Below are 17,753 nucleotides of genomic sequence, written 5' to 3' on the forward strand. Positions count from 1 at the left end.
TCCTGGGAGCAACATTCGGAATTCTGTATTAGTACTGACGATGCGGTGATGGTTTGAAATCACAAATCCGTAGCCTTGAAAAAGGTGTCCCTGTCCCACGATGGGCGCTAGCCCTGGGGAGCGTCGGCCGGACCCTCACCGCCTGCTCTTCTGGGCGGCCTGGGGCGAAGTGCTTTCTTGTTGGAGGGCAGACCACTCACTGACCCTCTTTGGCCTTTTGTTAAGATTTACTTTTCTTTTTTTTTGGTCTTTGTTTTGGGGGGAGGTAATTAAGTGTAGTTATTTGCTGGAAGTCCCGGGGAGTAAACCCAGACCTTGTGCGTGCTGGGCACGCGCTCTACCGCTGAGCTGCCCCCCCGACCCACCGCGGTACCTCTCGGGACTGCAGGAGGGAGCACTTGGGAATCTTGCCCCAGTAGTCGTCGTCAGGGACGAGTTTGTCGTCCATCAGACGGTAAGTGCAGTTGGTTTCTATGATGGCCGTCTCGTACTGCTCATCTTCTTTGGGGTCTCCAGCGGCTTTGGGAGAAGAACAGGGAGAGAGTAAGACGCTTTCCACTGGAGACGGGCTGGCTTGGAGGAACGAAGGAGGGGAGGGGAAAGGCAGCTGAGTGTGAGTCTCTGAGATGCAGGAAACTCTTACACTGGTAACTGGTTTGGCCACCCAGAAGCTTCCAGAAGTCTTTGGCCGCATGAGTGTGTGTATTGATTCCTTCTTCGATAGTTTGGATGTAAGTAGCTCTACACCCAAGTTCCCTCTTGGTCTGAATTAAAGTCGCAAGTTCTGAGGCCTGAAAAAAAAAAAAAGAGAGGAACATGGCTCCCTGGGCAGATGGGCCCACAGCCGGGTGGAGGGGCCTTGCTGAAATCGGAGAGGAGAAACTGTGTGTCTGAAAGGGAAACCTTGTGACCACAGAGGCCGGGGCCGCTGGTTGCTGGGGATTGTCTGCAAAGCCAAGTAAATGTAACTAGAGGACCCAGACGTCAACTCTTCACAGCAGCAGTTCTCAGTCCTCAAAGTCAACAGTCCATTCATGATGCTTTTAAAAAACACCCATTCCCTGATCTTTTCTCATTCAAGCCTCATTCAGTAGGTCCGCAGCAGAATCTCATAGGCACCCGGGATAAACTACTCTGAACTGATGTGCCAGCTCCTTATGTCCTTTGGAGAAAAGATGAAGCAGGACTTAGAACCTGAAGGAAGAGGTCACACTCCTTTTAAAGCATCCCATGTAAGCACTTAATTAAAGCGTGTTTCAGAGACATTCATGACGGCCCGTTCCCTCCCGCTTGAATGAAACACTGGGTATTTGAGAAGCTTTCTAGGGAATCTGGCCACTGGCAAGACATTCTGTCTTGTGCAGAGGAGATGCGAAACTAAGCTTCTGTCATTTCTCCGAGACCCACCTTCGCCTTCTCTATGACGTTTGCAAACTCCCCGACCCACAGGAAGCAGTGATGGGGGGAGATCAGGAGGAAGCAGTCCCCGCTGTTGAGGGACGAAGCTCGGGGCTCAACCAGCCTTGTCTGCACGTGTCTTCTTCCTGAACACAAGGCGAAGAGTCAGCGACTTCCCAGGGAAGAGAACCGTCCCGGGGTCACAGGCAGGACCAGGGAGCCCCACCTCCGAAGCAGCCCTGCTCCAGACGCTCTGCGCTCTGAAGGGTCTCGTCCACTCGCATTAGTCCTGGTGGCCCAGAGCGGCACGGAGGGGACTTGGACCGACAGCATCACTGATTACTTTCCCTTGGCCACACGTTCCCAAATGGCACCATGTTTCTTAGGGCCACTATCGGTGTCCTTGTACCGCACGTGTACAGGTTAATTAAGGTCCTCCATCCTCCTCTTGAGGATGAACTGATAGCTGCCTCCCAGTGGCACAGCCCAGTTTCCATCCGCAGAGCCCAGAGCATCTCGGCTTGGGGATCAGGGCTCCTGGCTATCGGTAGAAAGGAGGGGGCTCGGAGGGGAGCTTGGGCCTGCTTCCTGTGCCTCTGCATTCCCCTTGCTTCCTTCTCCGAGATGCCCATCCCTCCCTCGGGATGACCTGACCCTGCTGACCCCAGGAAGGAGGAGGATAGAGCAGGGGGGACACTCTGATGGCTGAGGGGGCGTCTGGTGACTAAAGAGCAGTGTTGCGGCAGGGGTCACGGGACTGGGAACAGCAGCAAAAGCTGAGATTCTGGACTGGGAGGGACCCGGGTTCCAAGCCAGCTCTGCCGCTCCCCGCGCTAGGACCTCGCGTACACTGCCAGCCTCTCTAAAACTCAGGCACGAAGTTTCCCACCTCATGGGATTTCGTGAAGCTTCTGGGAGATAAGGTCGCACATGGGAGGCTCTCAAAAGCGTGCGTTCCCTTCTTTTCTCAGGCAAGGACGGGAAGTCAGGACTCCTGACCGGAGCAGGTGAAACCCGCCATGGGCGTGGAATTCTCTCTGCTCTCATGTACCTTTAACCTGGAGCAGCATCAGCTTCTTGTGGGGCACTGCGCTGTTGTTGGAATTCTGTTCGGTCAGGTTGACACTCCGCAGGTTGACGTTGCTGAAGTTTTCTTTGCTGGCCAAACCCGCCAGAGTGACCTCTGAGAAGCTGGAGTTGGAAGACACTGGGAGGGCCAAAAGGGGAAACACAGCGTGAGCCAGTGAAATGACAGTGTCTGCACTCAGAACTCATTCATCATCGACTCACTACTTTTTTTTCAAGTTAACGTGGAGGGGGAAAACCTACGCCAGTTTAACTGTGCAGTTAAGCCCCGAGTTAGGAATGAAACCCAGGATTGAACGTATCCACGCATGCTAGCAAGTGGTCACACAGAGAGGTTAGAACTGAGTGACAACGTGGAACAGCGACATCAGTATTAACTCAGGAGCTGGACCCACTCACTGCAATTCCTCTGAAAGCTGCTCTAATTCCTAACAATGTTCAGATGTGGAAAATACACTGCTAAGAGAGACTGTTAGATGTCTCCCATCAAAAGTCTTTATATGCAGAAAAGCAGGCACTCTGTAAGGCATAGTTTAGTTCTGATCTTTTCCTAGAGGCAAAGTGAACAACTAAATGACCTCCCAAGATCCTTTGCTCTCAGCCTTAAGACTGTAATAAGATACAGGGTTTTCAGTGTGGACCAAAACACATGTATGTGTCCCAGAAAAGGGGAGGTAGGGTTAAAGCACCTACAATTTGTGCCAATAAACCTGTATTTCTCCAGTTCACTGTTTAAAAAAATGTACATGCTGGAGAGAAATTCAGAAAATTATTTTGCAGGGAGGAGGTTCTCACGCTGAAGAAACGTAAGATGACTTGACAATTCTCATGGCATAGAAACTTCGAAACACATTTATTTAGTAAACCAGTTATAATGAAAAGACTCAACCACTTCATCTAAATACTCTATTTCTTAAGAAAAAGAAACTTTGGAAAGTAGGTTTATGAGTGCTATCAGAAGATAAAAATTATAGCAAGAATATTCAGAAGAGCAAGATTATGCGTGATGTTATCTCCACTGAGAAAACCAGTTTCCGAACCATGGGTCCCACGTGATTGGGCAGATAAAAGCAGGGGGCTCAGCCTGAAGTGGGGCTGAGAGCCTCGAGCCCCATCCCAACTCCCCCCACCCCCCCAGCCCACATCGCAACTCCACGGAGCCTGAGGGGTTCGTCAGCAACCATTTGAAAAGCACTGATTTGTGCATCAATTAATAATATAAAAATCTAGGGTTAGGCAAAGCAGTGATCTGGGACCCTTTCTCCTGAGAGATCCAATGCTTTGCTCTTGAATAAGATGAAATGGAGAATTGTCATATTTAGAAATGAGTGGACTTACAAAACCCAGCAACCGCCCTTTTCCTCCAACCTCTTGAAAGAAAACTCAAACCGGATAATCTGACTTTACCATATGAACAAATGTGCCATGCTATAAGAATTTCTGGGAGAAGCCTTTGAATTCCAGGTAGGTTTTCTGCAGGTCTGCACGCATGTGTGCAAACGGACTCATTTTTATTTAACAAGTGTCCCTGAGCACTGTTACGGGCCTTTGCAAGGCAGAAGGAGAGATGATGGAATACCCGAATCACCAGGCCCCCGGCCCCAAGCGAGGAGGTGGTTCCCAATACTCACTCTTTTCTACTTTCATCCGCTTTGACTCCATGAAGGCCACGTTTAGTCTCTGCTCAGTGTATTCCTGCAAGAGGTCTTCTCTGGCGGCCAGCATCTTCAGGGGGTTTTTGGAAGCCTGAACCCGGCGCTTGGGTCTCACCGCACGCTTGTGCTCGGCCACAGAGGATGTCAACCTGAGATGCAGAGCAGAGCTGTGTGTGGCTTGCAGGTCTCTGACCGGAAGCAACGGGCTCCACGATTTTACTTCCTGGTTTTGTTATAAATCTTACAAATCCTCCTCCACCCACCACTCCAATGACACGGAGTCATGGGATCTTGGAGATGGGAGAGTCTGGTCCACGGAGTGCCAGCCGATCCCAGGAGCCCCCACTCTTGCTGCACCCTGTGGTCTCCCTCTGATGTTCCTGGTGGGGCAGCTCATTCCCCTACGGGACAGAACCCCCTACACCATCCTGGTCACTGGTTCTGCTGCTAGAGTGGAGCACAGTCTACCTCCTCGGGCTCCAGCAAGCCCTCGGAGCACATAGAGCCGGCCCCCGCTTCTCGGTGTAACCCTCCTCCCTCCAGTCTACACTTTCTCTTCATGTAACAGTTCTGCAGGTCCTCCTCAGCTCCCCCATCACTGACCTCCTCTCCTACTGCTCTCCTCCAAAAATAACCTATTTTTGGAAGACTATTTTTAAGGACATATTGAAACAGAAGAGGCCCACAGAACCAACCAGGACCATCACACACTCACACAGCCCTCTGGGGCAGAAGACCAGACACGGGGGAGGTGGGTGGACCCAGCCCCATGATTTCCCAACAGATTTTGGCTGCTGTTCTCAATGTCCACCTGCAGGGGTCTCTGTGCCTAAAGGTCCTCTCAACAGGTGACACTGGTGTGTGTGTGTGCGCGCGCGTGCATGTGTGTGTAAACATACATATCAATGTTTAAGTTATCTGTAACCATTTAGACAAAAATATTTGGGTGAGAAGAAGATTGAGAAATGGTTAAATAACCATGTATGCAAATACCCCAAATATTACTTAACCATGGGGGGGTAATGGCCAACTGTTCATTTTCTTAAGGCAGCAAATTGAAAAAAAAAAGTACTGAACAAATTGAAAATGCAAAACATGTATCAAGAGGGGCTTAAGGAAACATTTATGATGACCTGGGCATCTGCAAGAGATTGGCGCTCTGATAAATTTGGGGGATTGATAAATGTGGTGGGCGGCTGTGGGTTTAGCCCACCCGGCACATTCTCCCTGCTTCTGGTAAGAGCATCTTGACTTTTTTGGGGGGAACCACCTCACTCCATGTCCTGTCCCCTACTCTGGCTGGGGCAGGGGGGTGGGTCTAGAGACCAGCTCTGGCCAATTAGCATCTTCCATCCTCTTGGCCACAATGATGGCTTTAGGGCTGGACGCAGACCCACGAAAGCCAAGCCTGGTTTCAGCCGGGACTGCTGGGCAGGGAGGCTGCCTGCGCTGGGGCGGCCAAGCAGATGTGCTATAAACCTCCAGCGAGGGGCCGCATCTTCTAGCACGGGGAGACAGCCTGACCAAGGGTGCAGCCAGCCCCCCAGAAGTCAGGTGGGAGACAGACCTCATTCTGAGCCCCTAGACCCTGAGTTCACATCTGCGCTTTTCAGTGAGTGAACCTGTAAATCCCTCCACATACACAGTCAGTGTGAAGTCAGTGTGACTAACCTCCCTCACAACCAAAGGGACCCTAATACAACGAACACTTTCCTTAGGTGGCTAGATATGCTTCTGCATGAAGAGAAGCCCTGGGACATCCTTGAGAAAACCCTCAGCCCTATTGATTATATAAATTTTCAACAAGTTAAGTAACATGTTTTTACTGATTTTCTAGTTAGCGCTATTCATTTGAGCACCAGGTGATCTAAATATTTTTCAAAGTTATGAGTAAGACTTCAACATGCCAAATGAAAGACAAGTGTGGAAATCTCTGCTAAACAGGGTTCATCGCAAAGTCTGCAACATGATACTTGAGTCATGTGAAAAATCCAGTCACGTTATTTTTATGGGCCACGCACGCACTGTGGATGCAAGACTTTTTCCTAGAGGGGATGTCTGCTCTGGGCACACAGGCTTCATCTTTGCAAAGCCCCCACCCCCAGGCACCAAGAATCTGGCTCTAGAAAGGAAGAATTAGGCTGTCATGAAGACCTATCGTGGGTGGAGGGGGTGCGCCAGGAGGTAACAGCGAGAGAAGATTCTGGAGAAAGCTCTGTGTGGAAGGAGGCTGGTGAAGGAATCTGTTACCTGTGGGTGAGAGAGGGAAACTGAAATAACTCACTTGGGGGCATAAGGATCAAAAATAACATCGAAGTCCTCGTCGAGTTCCACGGGGCTTCTCGGCACAGTGGAATCCACGCTGCGGTAAAATTTGGCAAAGGTTTCATCATCGTCTGGCTTCATCACCTCTTTAACAGACTTGCCGGTGACGGTGAGGACAGTCTCCTGCATCCCCCCAACTGTCAACAAAGAAACAAGTCAAGGCGGGGAGGGTATAGCTCAGTGGTAGAGCCCGTGCCTGGCATACATGGGGTCCCGAGTTCAATCCCCAGTACCTCCATTAAAGTAAATAAATAGATCTAATTACTTCCCCCTCAAAAAATTAAAAAAAAAAGAAACCAATCAATGACCTGAGATCTGTGTAAAAGTATTACTCTAACTCTGCTCCATGGATTTTCTAGCCTCCAAGGTCCAGGAGTGGACAAACAGGACAGTGATGTCCAGGGTTCTCTGGACGCCTCCAGGGCACCACCTGGGCACCACCTGGCTTCTCATGGAAGAACATCCCATCCGACAAAGCCTATACCATGAAATGCTAGGAGACAGGGAGGCTTAATCCCACCAGAGAGTTTCTGAACTTGCTCTTTTTCTTCCTGGAGGCAGAGTTAGCCTTGGCCTCAGTCTAGATCAGGGGTTGGTGCAAACTTTTTCTTTGCAGAAAAAGACCCGATAGAAAATCTTTTAGGCTTCACGTGGGAGGCCATTTGACGTGTGTTGCCCCTGCAGGACTCTGCTGCTATAGCATAAAAGCAACTGTTAACAATATGCTAACAAATGAACACAACTGTGTTCCAATAAAACTATTTACAAAAAGAGGAGGAGAGCTGGATGAGTGTGCCACACCCCTGGGCTAGGTCACCATTACATACAGGTGCTAAACTCTGAATTGTCTGCATTCTTTGCCTTGCCGGTTTCATTCCATTACACTTTCATATTTTTGATTTAAAGTGGCTGCTTGTATTATTCTCAACCTATTAGAGGTCACTGTCAACAGTAGGGACTCCAGTGCTTAGTGTTTGATAGGTTTCAAGTACTGGACATTTTTATTAGGAGATGAGGCCATGTCTGCATGCTATGATTTTATACACTTCATGGACTTTTGAACTGAAATATTTACTTATTCACTAGGATTTTCTTTGAAAAATCATTTGTGAGTATAAGATACAGTATCAGCTGCTAATCCGACTGGAAATTGACGTGTATAACTGAAAGTTCCTCAGGCCCAAGATCATGTTAATTCTGTACAATAATCTGTTTTCAGGGTTAAAAGCAAAATTACCGAGAAAACACCATCCTGACGGGATGACATCCCAAGGGTTTAGACTCAGGAACAAATGTGTAATTGGGGGCCCCCTAGTGAGGACATTACTAAGTGAATCGGAGCTTGGTGATCCAATCAGTTTTGACCAATAACTTCATTTGCAAAAAGATAACAAAGAAAATGCTTACAGTACGAACTGGTGAAGTCTTACCAGAGACACTTTAGCTGAGGAGGAAATGAAATTGAGTTGGGATTCAGTGATTCTGAGAGCAGGGCTGGAATCTTTTTTAGGCTTCCTTAGCTACCAGTTGAAATACAAATCACAGCGGCTACAAGCACATAACCCAAAGCTTCCCTCTGGCCTCCGGGGTGTACCTTTGTTATTCAGCCTTCTTAGAAAGGTTTCCAGCCTGTCCAACTTGAGGTCTGATTCTAACTGCATGTCTGGTCTGGCTTCGATGTCTAGGCAAGCAGAAAACATCGGTGAGCGAGAAGCATTGCTGGCTCTTCTGATCGCAGACCCCTCGGCACATCTGGCACCCAGTGACTTACCTTCCAGGGGTTTGGACACTGGAGTGGTGCCCCTTGTTTTACTGCCAATGGGGGACGTCACTGGGGTGATGGCAGTGGGTGATGCCAGGCCTGCAGAGCAAACAAAGAGCTACTGAGCATCTCAGGGTCACTTCCAGGAGTCCCCAGGACCCTGAGGGATTGCCATCAGTCCCAGGAGAGATTTCACACTGTACAGAATTTACACTCACACATGTGACACACACATGTGCACTTGGCAGGGACTGAGACCAAGCAGGACAACTGCCAATGGAAACAAGATTTCACTGTTTCTCAGGACTGCAGCAGCCGTCAAGCTGCCGTTCCGCACAGAACAATGAATACCTGTCCATGATGTGTGTAGACGGTGTGAGAGTGTAGAGGGCCATGAGAATGTGCCTGAACAAATGAAATGGTGAGATCTGAGGGCTTCTGGGGCAGTGGGGGTAACTGAAGAGACAGGATACAGTCACCCCTTGGTATCCACAAGGGATTTACTCCCAGGACCCCCCATGGACACCAAAACCTGCAGATGCTCAAGTCCCTCATATAAAATGGCATATTTGCATATAATCTATGCACACCCTTCCATGCACTTTAAATCATCTCTAGATGACTCAGAATACCTAATACAATGTAAACGCTATGTAAATAGTTGGTGTGGCAAATTCACGTTTTGCTTTTTTGGAGTTTTCTGAAATTAAAAAAATATATATTTAACTGTGATTGGTTGAATCCATGGATGTGGAGCCTGAGATACGGAGGACCAATGGCATATGCACCACCTCCCACAGAGGAGGGGAGAACGGGCTGTCCCGCTGGCCAGCAAGCGGCCCCCAGGACGGCAGTCTTCCTCCAGGCTGGGGGAGGTGGGGGCTGTCTGGCCTTCGGGGGGCCTTGCTTAGGGTGTGGTTTTACTGAACAATAACTCAAAGGGTGCTAACCTTTGTAAGAAAGACACAAGAGAAATCATTCCTACTGATCTGTGATTGGTGGGGGGGGTACCTGTCTCAGGTGTGGCTGGGAACCAGTGACAGGCTTTCCCATGCCTTGATGGAGAAGCAGAGTGGGGAACCTTTCAGGGGACAAATGGTAAGAGACACGTGAACGGGAAAGACAGGAATTCCAGCAGGAAGAAGGTCTGATTGGAACAAGACTTTTTAGCAAAGACAGATGAGGCTTTTCCCTCAACCTAAGTAGAAAGGATTCCAAAGGGAAGTAATTGGTGCATTTACAAAGAATGCAATGAGATGGCAATGTTCGTTGTATCCATTTGTGATCGAGGTGACACTCTCAGGTGACACAGCCACTCTATCCCTCAAAGTTCAGCTGGAGCACGTGCAAATCACTGTCTCACAGGGAGAAAAATCACTGAACAAGTGCGTTGGATAGGGATACAATTTTTAAGGAAAAATACTGAGGTGTAGCTTAAAATGTAACTTTTAGGTGATATGCCAGAAGTACTTCTCAATATGTACATATACTTGCTTAATGATGCCAATAACGTTTTTAAAATTTATTTCATCAGCAGACCTGCAGAGGGTTTGTATCAGTGAGAAAGTGAACTGTCTTGAAAGCTACTAAAGATACGTGAAGTTTGGTGTCATAGGCCAGGGCCGTAAATCACTACCTACTAAAGAAAGGATGCGTGAGAGACATGGGAAGAGTTCATTAGCACAAAGGTTACCAACTCAGAAGCTGATAAACGGGCCTGACTCAGTAGTCAACCAGGATCCGGCCCTTTGTACTGCCAGGGCGCCCCCTGCTGTCCATCCAGGCAGCAGCACACATGAGCTCCCCGAGGTGGGACAGCTCTTCCCCTAGACATTTAGATTAGAAAATTAGAAATTTAGGTAGGATTTTTCCTAGTTAAATTTTTCCTTAATGGTGAAGGGCATGGAGATTTAAATTTCACTCTGTTAAAACAAAAACAAAGCATGCCTTATCTTTCCTTTTTTTTTTGAATTTTAAAAAATTGAAGTACAGTCAGTTACAATGTGTCAATTTCTCGTGTAACCCATCCTTCTTCTCAAGGAATTCTACAGGCAACAACCAGTCACCTGCTCCCTTATTCAGAGGTGTACTCTGAGTACTCTCTCTTCAGGAGAACCCTGGAATATCACAGAAATTTCTGGAGTCCTCATTGTTATGCAGAATCTAGGAATATCAAAAAGGGAGACAGTCCAAAATGGAGACAAGGGGAGAACCGCGTTTTCTGGGGTGAGAGAATGAAAATCAGGGCACAGCATGCCCCTTGGCTACTCGCTGACACACAGTAACCGATGAGATGGGAAATCTCAGTGCCTGTAGTGGGGCTATTTTCTTCTGCAGCGAGGGCAGTAAACTGGATGTCCTCTCACGGCAAATCCAGAAGAGCTAATGACTCAGTGACAAATAATTGAAAAAACAGGGTACAAAAAAAAAAAAAACCAAAAAAGAAAAAAAGTACAATTTTTTCGTTAGTTGAAAGTTACAAGAAACTTATTCCCTGAGCAAAATCACATAGCACTTGTTAAATAAAAATTCCGGATTCACTCAGGGACAAAGGAAAGCAAACTCATCCACGAAGGGGTAGGAAATTCTCGGACTCTCCAAACCAGTGTAAGAGCAAAGCTACTTCCTGTGACATCACTGTGGACAAGAGCAGCGGTATCTGCGACTAAGGGCCCACCTTCAAATGAATTACGATTTTTTTAAGATAGAAGAAGAAGAAAGAAACCAAAGTAAAAAGTCATCAGGATAAAAATCCGGGCTAGAAGGTGAAAGACCTGAGCTCTGGTTCGAGCTCTCGCTTGAGTTCTTGTCAGTGAACGTGAGTCTGAAGAATCCGCTTTTGCTGACACCAGGATGGCGCTCACACAAAGCAGTTTAATGTGATTATACCGTCAGTGATTTGGTGAAGACAACACTCAAAGGCAACCTCATTCTGGGAGAGTAAATGATCTTCCGTGGTCCTTTAACAATTCCAAGATTAGTTAAGAATAAACTTGTTAGAAAGGATTCTTTCACCCAGCTTTGGGTTAATCACAGCTCGGGGATTTTCCCTTCCTGCCCCTTTTCCCCTGCAGATACGTATCACGAGCCTACAGTGAACGAGGCACTATTTATGAGTGAGGATCCTGAAAGGTTTGAGAAGAGCAAAACCTAGAAAGCAGATGACAACGTAAGTTAACCTACGTGAATGCAAAACCTTTAACATGAAGTCAGGAAATCTGCTTAAACAATTGCTTAGAAAATGAAAGTATGTGCATGTAGGTGACAAAGGGACCCCAGACTTCAGCCATTTCCTACAGGATGTGGAGCCCCAAAGCTCTCTGGTGTCTTCCCTAACCATGCGATTCATCAATTTCATAAATCTTTGGACCCTGCTCCAAACCAGTTCCAAGAGCTCAGCTGCATCCGACCATCTGCAGAGAAATCTCGCTTCCCTGGAAGTGGATACATCTTTTAGATCTATTAGAACGTCGCTGGAAGTAGGGCTTCATAAGCCAGAGAACTCGGGCTCGATGGAAAGAGACCTGGGAGTTTTCCTTAAAGAGAGAAGACAGAAACACCTTCTGCATTGAGAAAAGGCTTATTTGGGTGAACCAATCACCAGATGGCAAGAAAATGGAAATAACTTAAAATCAACTACAGGGAAGGATCAAGATTTGTTAGCAGATCCACAATTGCTTTGGAAACCAGGGCTCAATTTCCAAATGGCTAACTTTTGAAATGCGACTCATTGAATTACACGTCTGACATTGACAACGACGCTGTCCCAGAAAGAGGTCTGCAGGAGGAAGACCTCACCAACACTGCCCAGAAGATGTCTGCACAACTTCAGGTGCGTAAAACTAAAAAAGACCATGGCTTGATTTTTTAAAAATTGAGCAATCACATGCCACCCTCCCTTCTCTAGGCAATGGAGTATGAACACACACGTGCGCTCTGACCTCGCTTCACCATCCTGCCAGCCACGGTGAACTGCGTGGAGTCGTTGGCTGCTCCTTTGCCCCTCGCCTTCCAGGCATCCTCTCTCACGGTGATGAGGTGCTTCCTCTCTTCAATGGTCATCTGACTCTCTCGACTCTCTGTGACCCGCTGTGTACGGAGCGCCCCGAGGAGAAAACAGGAGAGGGAATGACAGAGATGAACTTTAGCTTGGAGCATCTCAGGAGCTGAACAGCAGGCGGGACGGCTCCTACATTGTCCCCAAATGGCCACAGCTGTTCTCTCCGAAACGTGTTTGGTTTCCTTTCTTTTAGCTCAAAATAGCAATCCCCACCCACAACACTGGAACTTCAGGTGAAAACTTTGCTTTTTTTCCCCCCTTATTTGTTTGGAGCCCTGGAACACCAGAATGATACTTTGTAATGTGAATGAAAAATATCACCTACATATCAGTAAACACAGGATGCTGCAGACACCAACCATCAGCCGCTACCACCGCCCCCGACTGTGAGCAGGAGGGAACCCAGGATGGAGACAAGTAGGCTGCCGGCTGACAGGTCCTCAGCCTCCGCAGCCACCCTCAACAGCGGAGAAAAAGAATCTCTGAACCTGCCAGCACCTTGATCTTGGACTTCCCACCCTCTGGAACTGTGAGAAATAGATTTCTATTGCTTATACGCTACTTAGTCGGTCTGTCTGTCCATCCATCCATCTATCTATCTGGGAGAGAAGGGTAAAGTGGGAAGCTGGCAGTGGGGGTGGCAGGTGAGGGAAAAGGGGGTGGGGGAGGGGTGGGGGGTCTGGTAAAGGGTGTATGGGAGTGTCCTGTTCTGTCTATTATGGCAAGTTTTCTGTAAGTTTTAAATTTTATCAAAATAAAAAATTATCCAGAAAAAAAAGAAAAAAAGAAAAAGCCCTTTTCCTTAACCTTCCCACCCATGACTGGTGAGATGACCCTAATTCCAAGTATAAACCTCATAGTTTGTAACTGTTATAAACTACGAGGTTGACTTGCCAGGAAGACCTCACCAAAAGTCAAAAAAGAGGGTAAGTTTTCTTTTGAAAATGAAGTTTCAGGAGTGAGTTTTAATAAAATCAATATGGTGCTTGGCTCACAGTATTTCAAAACAACATATAAAGTGCCAAGGAAGTTTCCTTTCAGAAAGATCCAAATCTCACCAGTTCTATGGTGAACTCAGCAATGTGGCTCCAAGGTCCTGGGTGTGGTGGGAGGTGGGAGGTTAATGACTCAGAAAAATTGTGTCCCCGAATCAACAGTTCAACCATCCCCAAGGTGCCCCGACTCTCCTGTAGTTCCTGGGAGAATGTGATGGATGTGAGCCACGGGGTGACAGCTGTTCCAGGGCTTAAAGGTTCCGGCAGATTTCCAGATCTAGGTGAAGGAGCACTCTTTCCCCCACCTCTAAATGAGAATATTCAACATACAAGTTTTTGGTACTTCAGCAGTTTCACCTCAACTTTGCTACTTAGTAGGGTTCGTTTAGAGCCCCCCCCCATTCCGCCTGTCTGACTTTAAGTGGCTCTGTAATGCGGTAAGGAACAGTTTACTTGTTCATTTTAGAAGTTAATAAAATGTATTACAAGTTGCTATTCAATTTTCAAAGTCAAACTGTGAAAACAGGGAAGATGGACATCTTTGCCCTGTAGGTTTTTTTTTTCCTAGCTTAAAACACTTCACTATTGTTTTATCTGGCTTCTCCTTTCTAAGTTTTTCTTTCCTCATTAAGAGAGGGACACAATACATAGTAAGCACTGTACCATTTTTCAGGTTTAGCTGATGATATTTGGGGTTAACCAGAACAGTAAGGGAGCTGGGGCAGAATATGGTTGACTAGAAGTCCTACCCCATCAATCCTTTACTATTTCAAAGACAGATACCATGAACGTAATGCAGAGATGGTGGGGGCAGGGGGCAGGACAAGAAAGAGAGACAGAGAGAGAGAGAAAGGCAGTGAACAGCTGGGAAGAAAGATGAGTCTTAGGGATGGGCAAAGACTGGATAGGACCCAGCGAGAAACTGTGCAAACGATTAACCTGCAAGAATGTTTTCCGTCTACCATACTGTTACTGACGGGTTTGTCTCTGTACACCTGAGTGATCACAGTGCGAATCTCACTAAGCATCTGGCACAGGAGGAGAGAGAAGAGAGAGCAGGACTACTAGGGACTCCTGATAGTGCAGACTTCAGGGTAAAATTCTTCTACAACTGGAGAGCTTTATAGGCTTTTACGGCTTTTACATTTTCCCCTTATTCACCCCTAGTTAAACCATATGACAGGAAGAAATCATAATGCTAAGTAACAGAAATAAGGTCCAATGACAAATCAGAACTTTTCAGTTTTCAAAAATGCTGTCATCATTTCGAATTCCGTGCATCGTTAAAAGAAATTTAGCTTTGGCGTCTCCTTAAGTGACTGCAGTCCGTCATCAGCGCCCTTAGCCTCAAGCAGCCTGAACAAAACATGGAAAAAGACCTCAACTAGGCTTAGACCTCAAAATGACCACCATTTACAGAAACTAAGATGAAAGGAAGGGAACGAAGGGAAAGCTGATTCTGAGACAGCCCTGAGGCACGCAAGGAGAAAGAAAATGTGTGTTGAAGCCTGGAAAGAGACAGATCGCCCATTTAGACAGAGCTTGTGTCCTTTAAATGCTCCACTTCCCTCTCTGTGCCCCTCTGCGATATTGTTCAATATCGATACCACGACTGTTGGAGGAAAGGAGTGTCCGGGGACCCGATAAGCTAGTGCCACAGCACTGGTGTATAAACCACTCAACTGGGGAAAGTGTCCACAGGTAAAGATAAAGGATTTTTAGGCCATTTTCATTTTGAAGTGATAAAACATAGATTGCCTCTGGTAAATGTCATTTTCCTTTACATTTAAAAATATATGAAGAGACAGATCATGTTCATGGATTGGAAGACGCAATCTTGTCAAGATGTCAGTTCTTTCCAACTTGATCTACAGATTTGGTGCGATTCTAATCAAAATTCCAGCAAGTTATTTTGTGGATATTGATGAATGGACTCTCAAGTTTATATGGCAGACGAAAACCCAGATTAGTGAGCACAACACTGATGGGGAAGAAAAATATCAGAAGACTGACACTCCTCAACTTTAAGACTTCTTATAAAGCTACTTAAAAAAGTACCACTACCATCATGACAGTGTCGTACTAGTGAGAAAGCAGATCAATAGGACAGAGAGCCCACAAATACCCACACAAATACGCTCAACTGATCTTTGAAAGAAGCAAAGGCAATACAGTGGGGGGGGTGTCTTTTCAACAAATGGTGCTGAAATGACTGGACATCTCCATGCCAAAAAAAAAAAAAATCTGGACAGAGACTTTATACCCTTCACAAAATTAACTCAAAATGGCTCCTAGACCTAAATGTAAAATGCAAGCTGTAAAATTTGCAGATGATCATATGGAAAAAAATCTAGACGACCCTGGGTTCAGTGATGACTTTTTAGATACAACACTAAAGGTATGAGCCATGAAACAAGTAACTGACTTGCTGGAATTCATTGAAATGAACACCTTTTGCTCTGTGAAACACACTGTCAAGAGGATGAGAAGACAAGCCACAGACTGAGAGAAAATAGTTGCAAAAGACATAATCTAGTAAAGAACTGCTATCTAAAATACACAAAGAACTCCTAAAACTCAACAAGAAGAAAACACACAACCAATTAAGGAATGGGCAAAAGATCTGAACAGACACCCCCACCAAAGAAGATATGCAGATAGCAAATGGAAAGATGTTCAACATCATATGTCATCAGGAAAATGCAAATTAAAACAACAACAAGATTCTGTACATACCTATCAGAGGAGCCCAAATCCAAAGCATTGACAACACCAAGTGCTGACGAGGATGTGGAGCAATAGGAACTCTCATTTATCACCAGGAATTATTGTGGGAATGCAAAACGGTCCAGCCACTTTGGAAGACAACTTGTCAGTTTCGTACAAGATTAAACATACTCTTAGCATGTGATCCTGCAGTCATGCCCCTTGACACCCAAATGAGTTGAAAACTGACGTCCATACAAAAACCTGCAATGGATGCTTATAGCAGCTTTATTCATAATTGCCAAAGCTTGGAGGCAACCAAGATGACCTTCAGTAAGCAAACGGATAAATAAACTGGTCCATCCAGACAAGGAATATTATTCAGGAGTAAAAAGAAATGAGCTATCAAGCCATGAAAAGACATGGAGGAACCTTCGGTGCATATTACTAAGTGAAAGAAGCCACTCTGAAAAGTCTATATACTGTATGATTCCAACTACATGACACTCTGGAAAAGACAAAACTATGGAGACAGTAAAAAGACCAGTGGTTGCCAAAGACTGGGAGGGAGGGAGGAATGAACAGGCAGAGCACAGAGGATTTTCAGGACAGGGAGACCACTCTGTATGATACTATGATGATGGACACATGTCAATATACATTTGTCAAAGTCCAGGGAATGCACAACACCAAGCGTGAACCCGAATATGAACTGTGGACATCGAGGGGTAATGACGTGTCAGCTGTAACAAATGTACCTCCTGCTGGGGGAGGCTGGAGGGCAGTGTGTGTGGGAGGTGGAGACAGGAGGGATGTGGGAAATCTCTGCTCTTTCTGCTCAATTTCCCTGTGAACCTAAAACTGCTCAAAAAAATAAAGTCCATACACAAATATATGTACTTTATACGTATATACGTATACATAATATAACTTACATTTAAAGACTTCAATCATATACTTTTTCTTTTAAAGTGTAATATTGGTTTATTTAGAAGCAGCAACTCATTTCCCCCTCCCTTAACAATGGAGCAGCAGGTTTGCTGCAGATTTCAGCCTCTTTTTGGGGGTGAACACCAGCTAGCGATGTGGGGCTGGGCTCACAGACCTGTGTAATGTCAGAGGAAAGGGGCCAAGGAGAGTGAGGGAAAAGGCCACCTTAGAGAGAGGACACGGGCAGTTTCCATTTGTGAAGAAGCAAGATGAAGCCAGGAGGACCCACACCAGACCCCTCCCCCTGGCTGCAGTCTGTGGATTCCACATCTGACACCATGTGCCTCTCACTCAAACACCTGCACTGTTAGCACTAGTCCTAAAGGAATGGTACAGTTGGAGTCATGGTCCCAGAGGTCCTAAGAGGGAAGGGACTGACCAGGTCCCACAGACAGAGGAAGAGGAGAACCTGGGGCTCGTGATAAAGTGAATGCAGCCATGTTTTATAGCTGTTTGGACTCCAGGGACATTCCAAGGGGAACACAAAACGGTCCCTGATATTTTTTAGCTTTAAACAATCATCGTGTATTATTATGCACCAACAGAATTACTCAGCCCAGGCCAGGTCTCTCCTCTCGGGTGGGGTTGCGACGGGGTGCAGCGAGGACAGAGGAGGGTAAGGAGGGCTGAGGTTTCTCGTGTCAACCTTGCCAGTGCCGTCAGCTCACGCCAGAACTGCCTCTTCCTCCTTCCACACCCCCACTTCCACGCCTCCACCACATCCTCCGACTTCATCCAGGTACCCAAGATACTACGGTTACTGAGCTGGTGCAAGG

At 46.6% G+C, this 17,753-nt stretch overlaps 1 protein-coding gene across 17 annotated transcripts in view; it reads right to left on the reverse strand.

Moving 5' to 3' along the window:
* The window catches only part of SVIL (supervillin), a 214,635-nt gene that overhangs the window by 21,270 nt on the left and 175,612 nt on the right, over positions 1-17,753 (reverse strand). For all 17 annotated transcript variants that reach the window (XM_072955385.1, XM_072955382.1, XM_072955387.1 and 14 more), the window contains 9 exons: positions 12,168-12,315; positions 8,236-8,325; positions 8,059-8,145; positions 6,424-6,601; positions 4,116-4,288; positions 2,450-2,605; positions 1,408-1,544; positions 644-791; positions 374-519 (listed from right to left, as the gene is read on the reverse strand). In XM_072955385.1, the coding sequence (XP_072811486.1) occupies positions 374-519; positions 644-791; positions 1,408-1,544; positions 2,450-2,605; positions 4,116-4,288; positions 6,424-6,601; positions 8,059-8,145; positions 8,236-8,325; positions 12,168-12,315 (1,263 nt within the window). The remainder of the gene's footprint in view (positions 1-373; positions 520-643; positions 792-1,407; positions 1,545-2,449; positions 2,606-4,115; positions 4,289-6,423; positions 6,602-8,058; positions 8,146-8,235; positions 8,326-12,167; positions 12,316-17,753) is intronic.

Source organism: Vicugna pacos, chromosome 35, assembly GCF_048564905.1.
Source record: "Vicugna pacos chromosome 35, VicPac4, whole genome shotgun sequence".
In the NCBI taxonomy this organism is placed as follows: Eukaryota; Metazoa; Chordata; class Mammalia; order Artiodactyla; family Camelidae; genus Vicugna; species Vicugna pacos.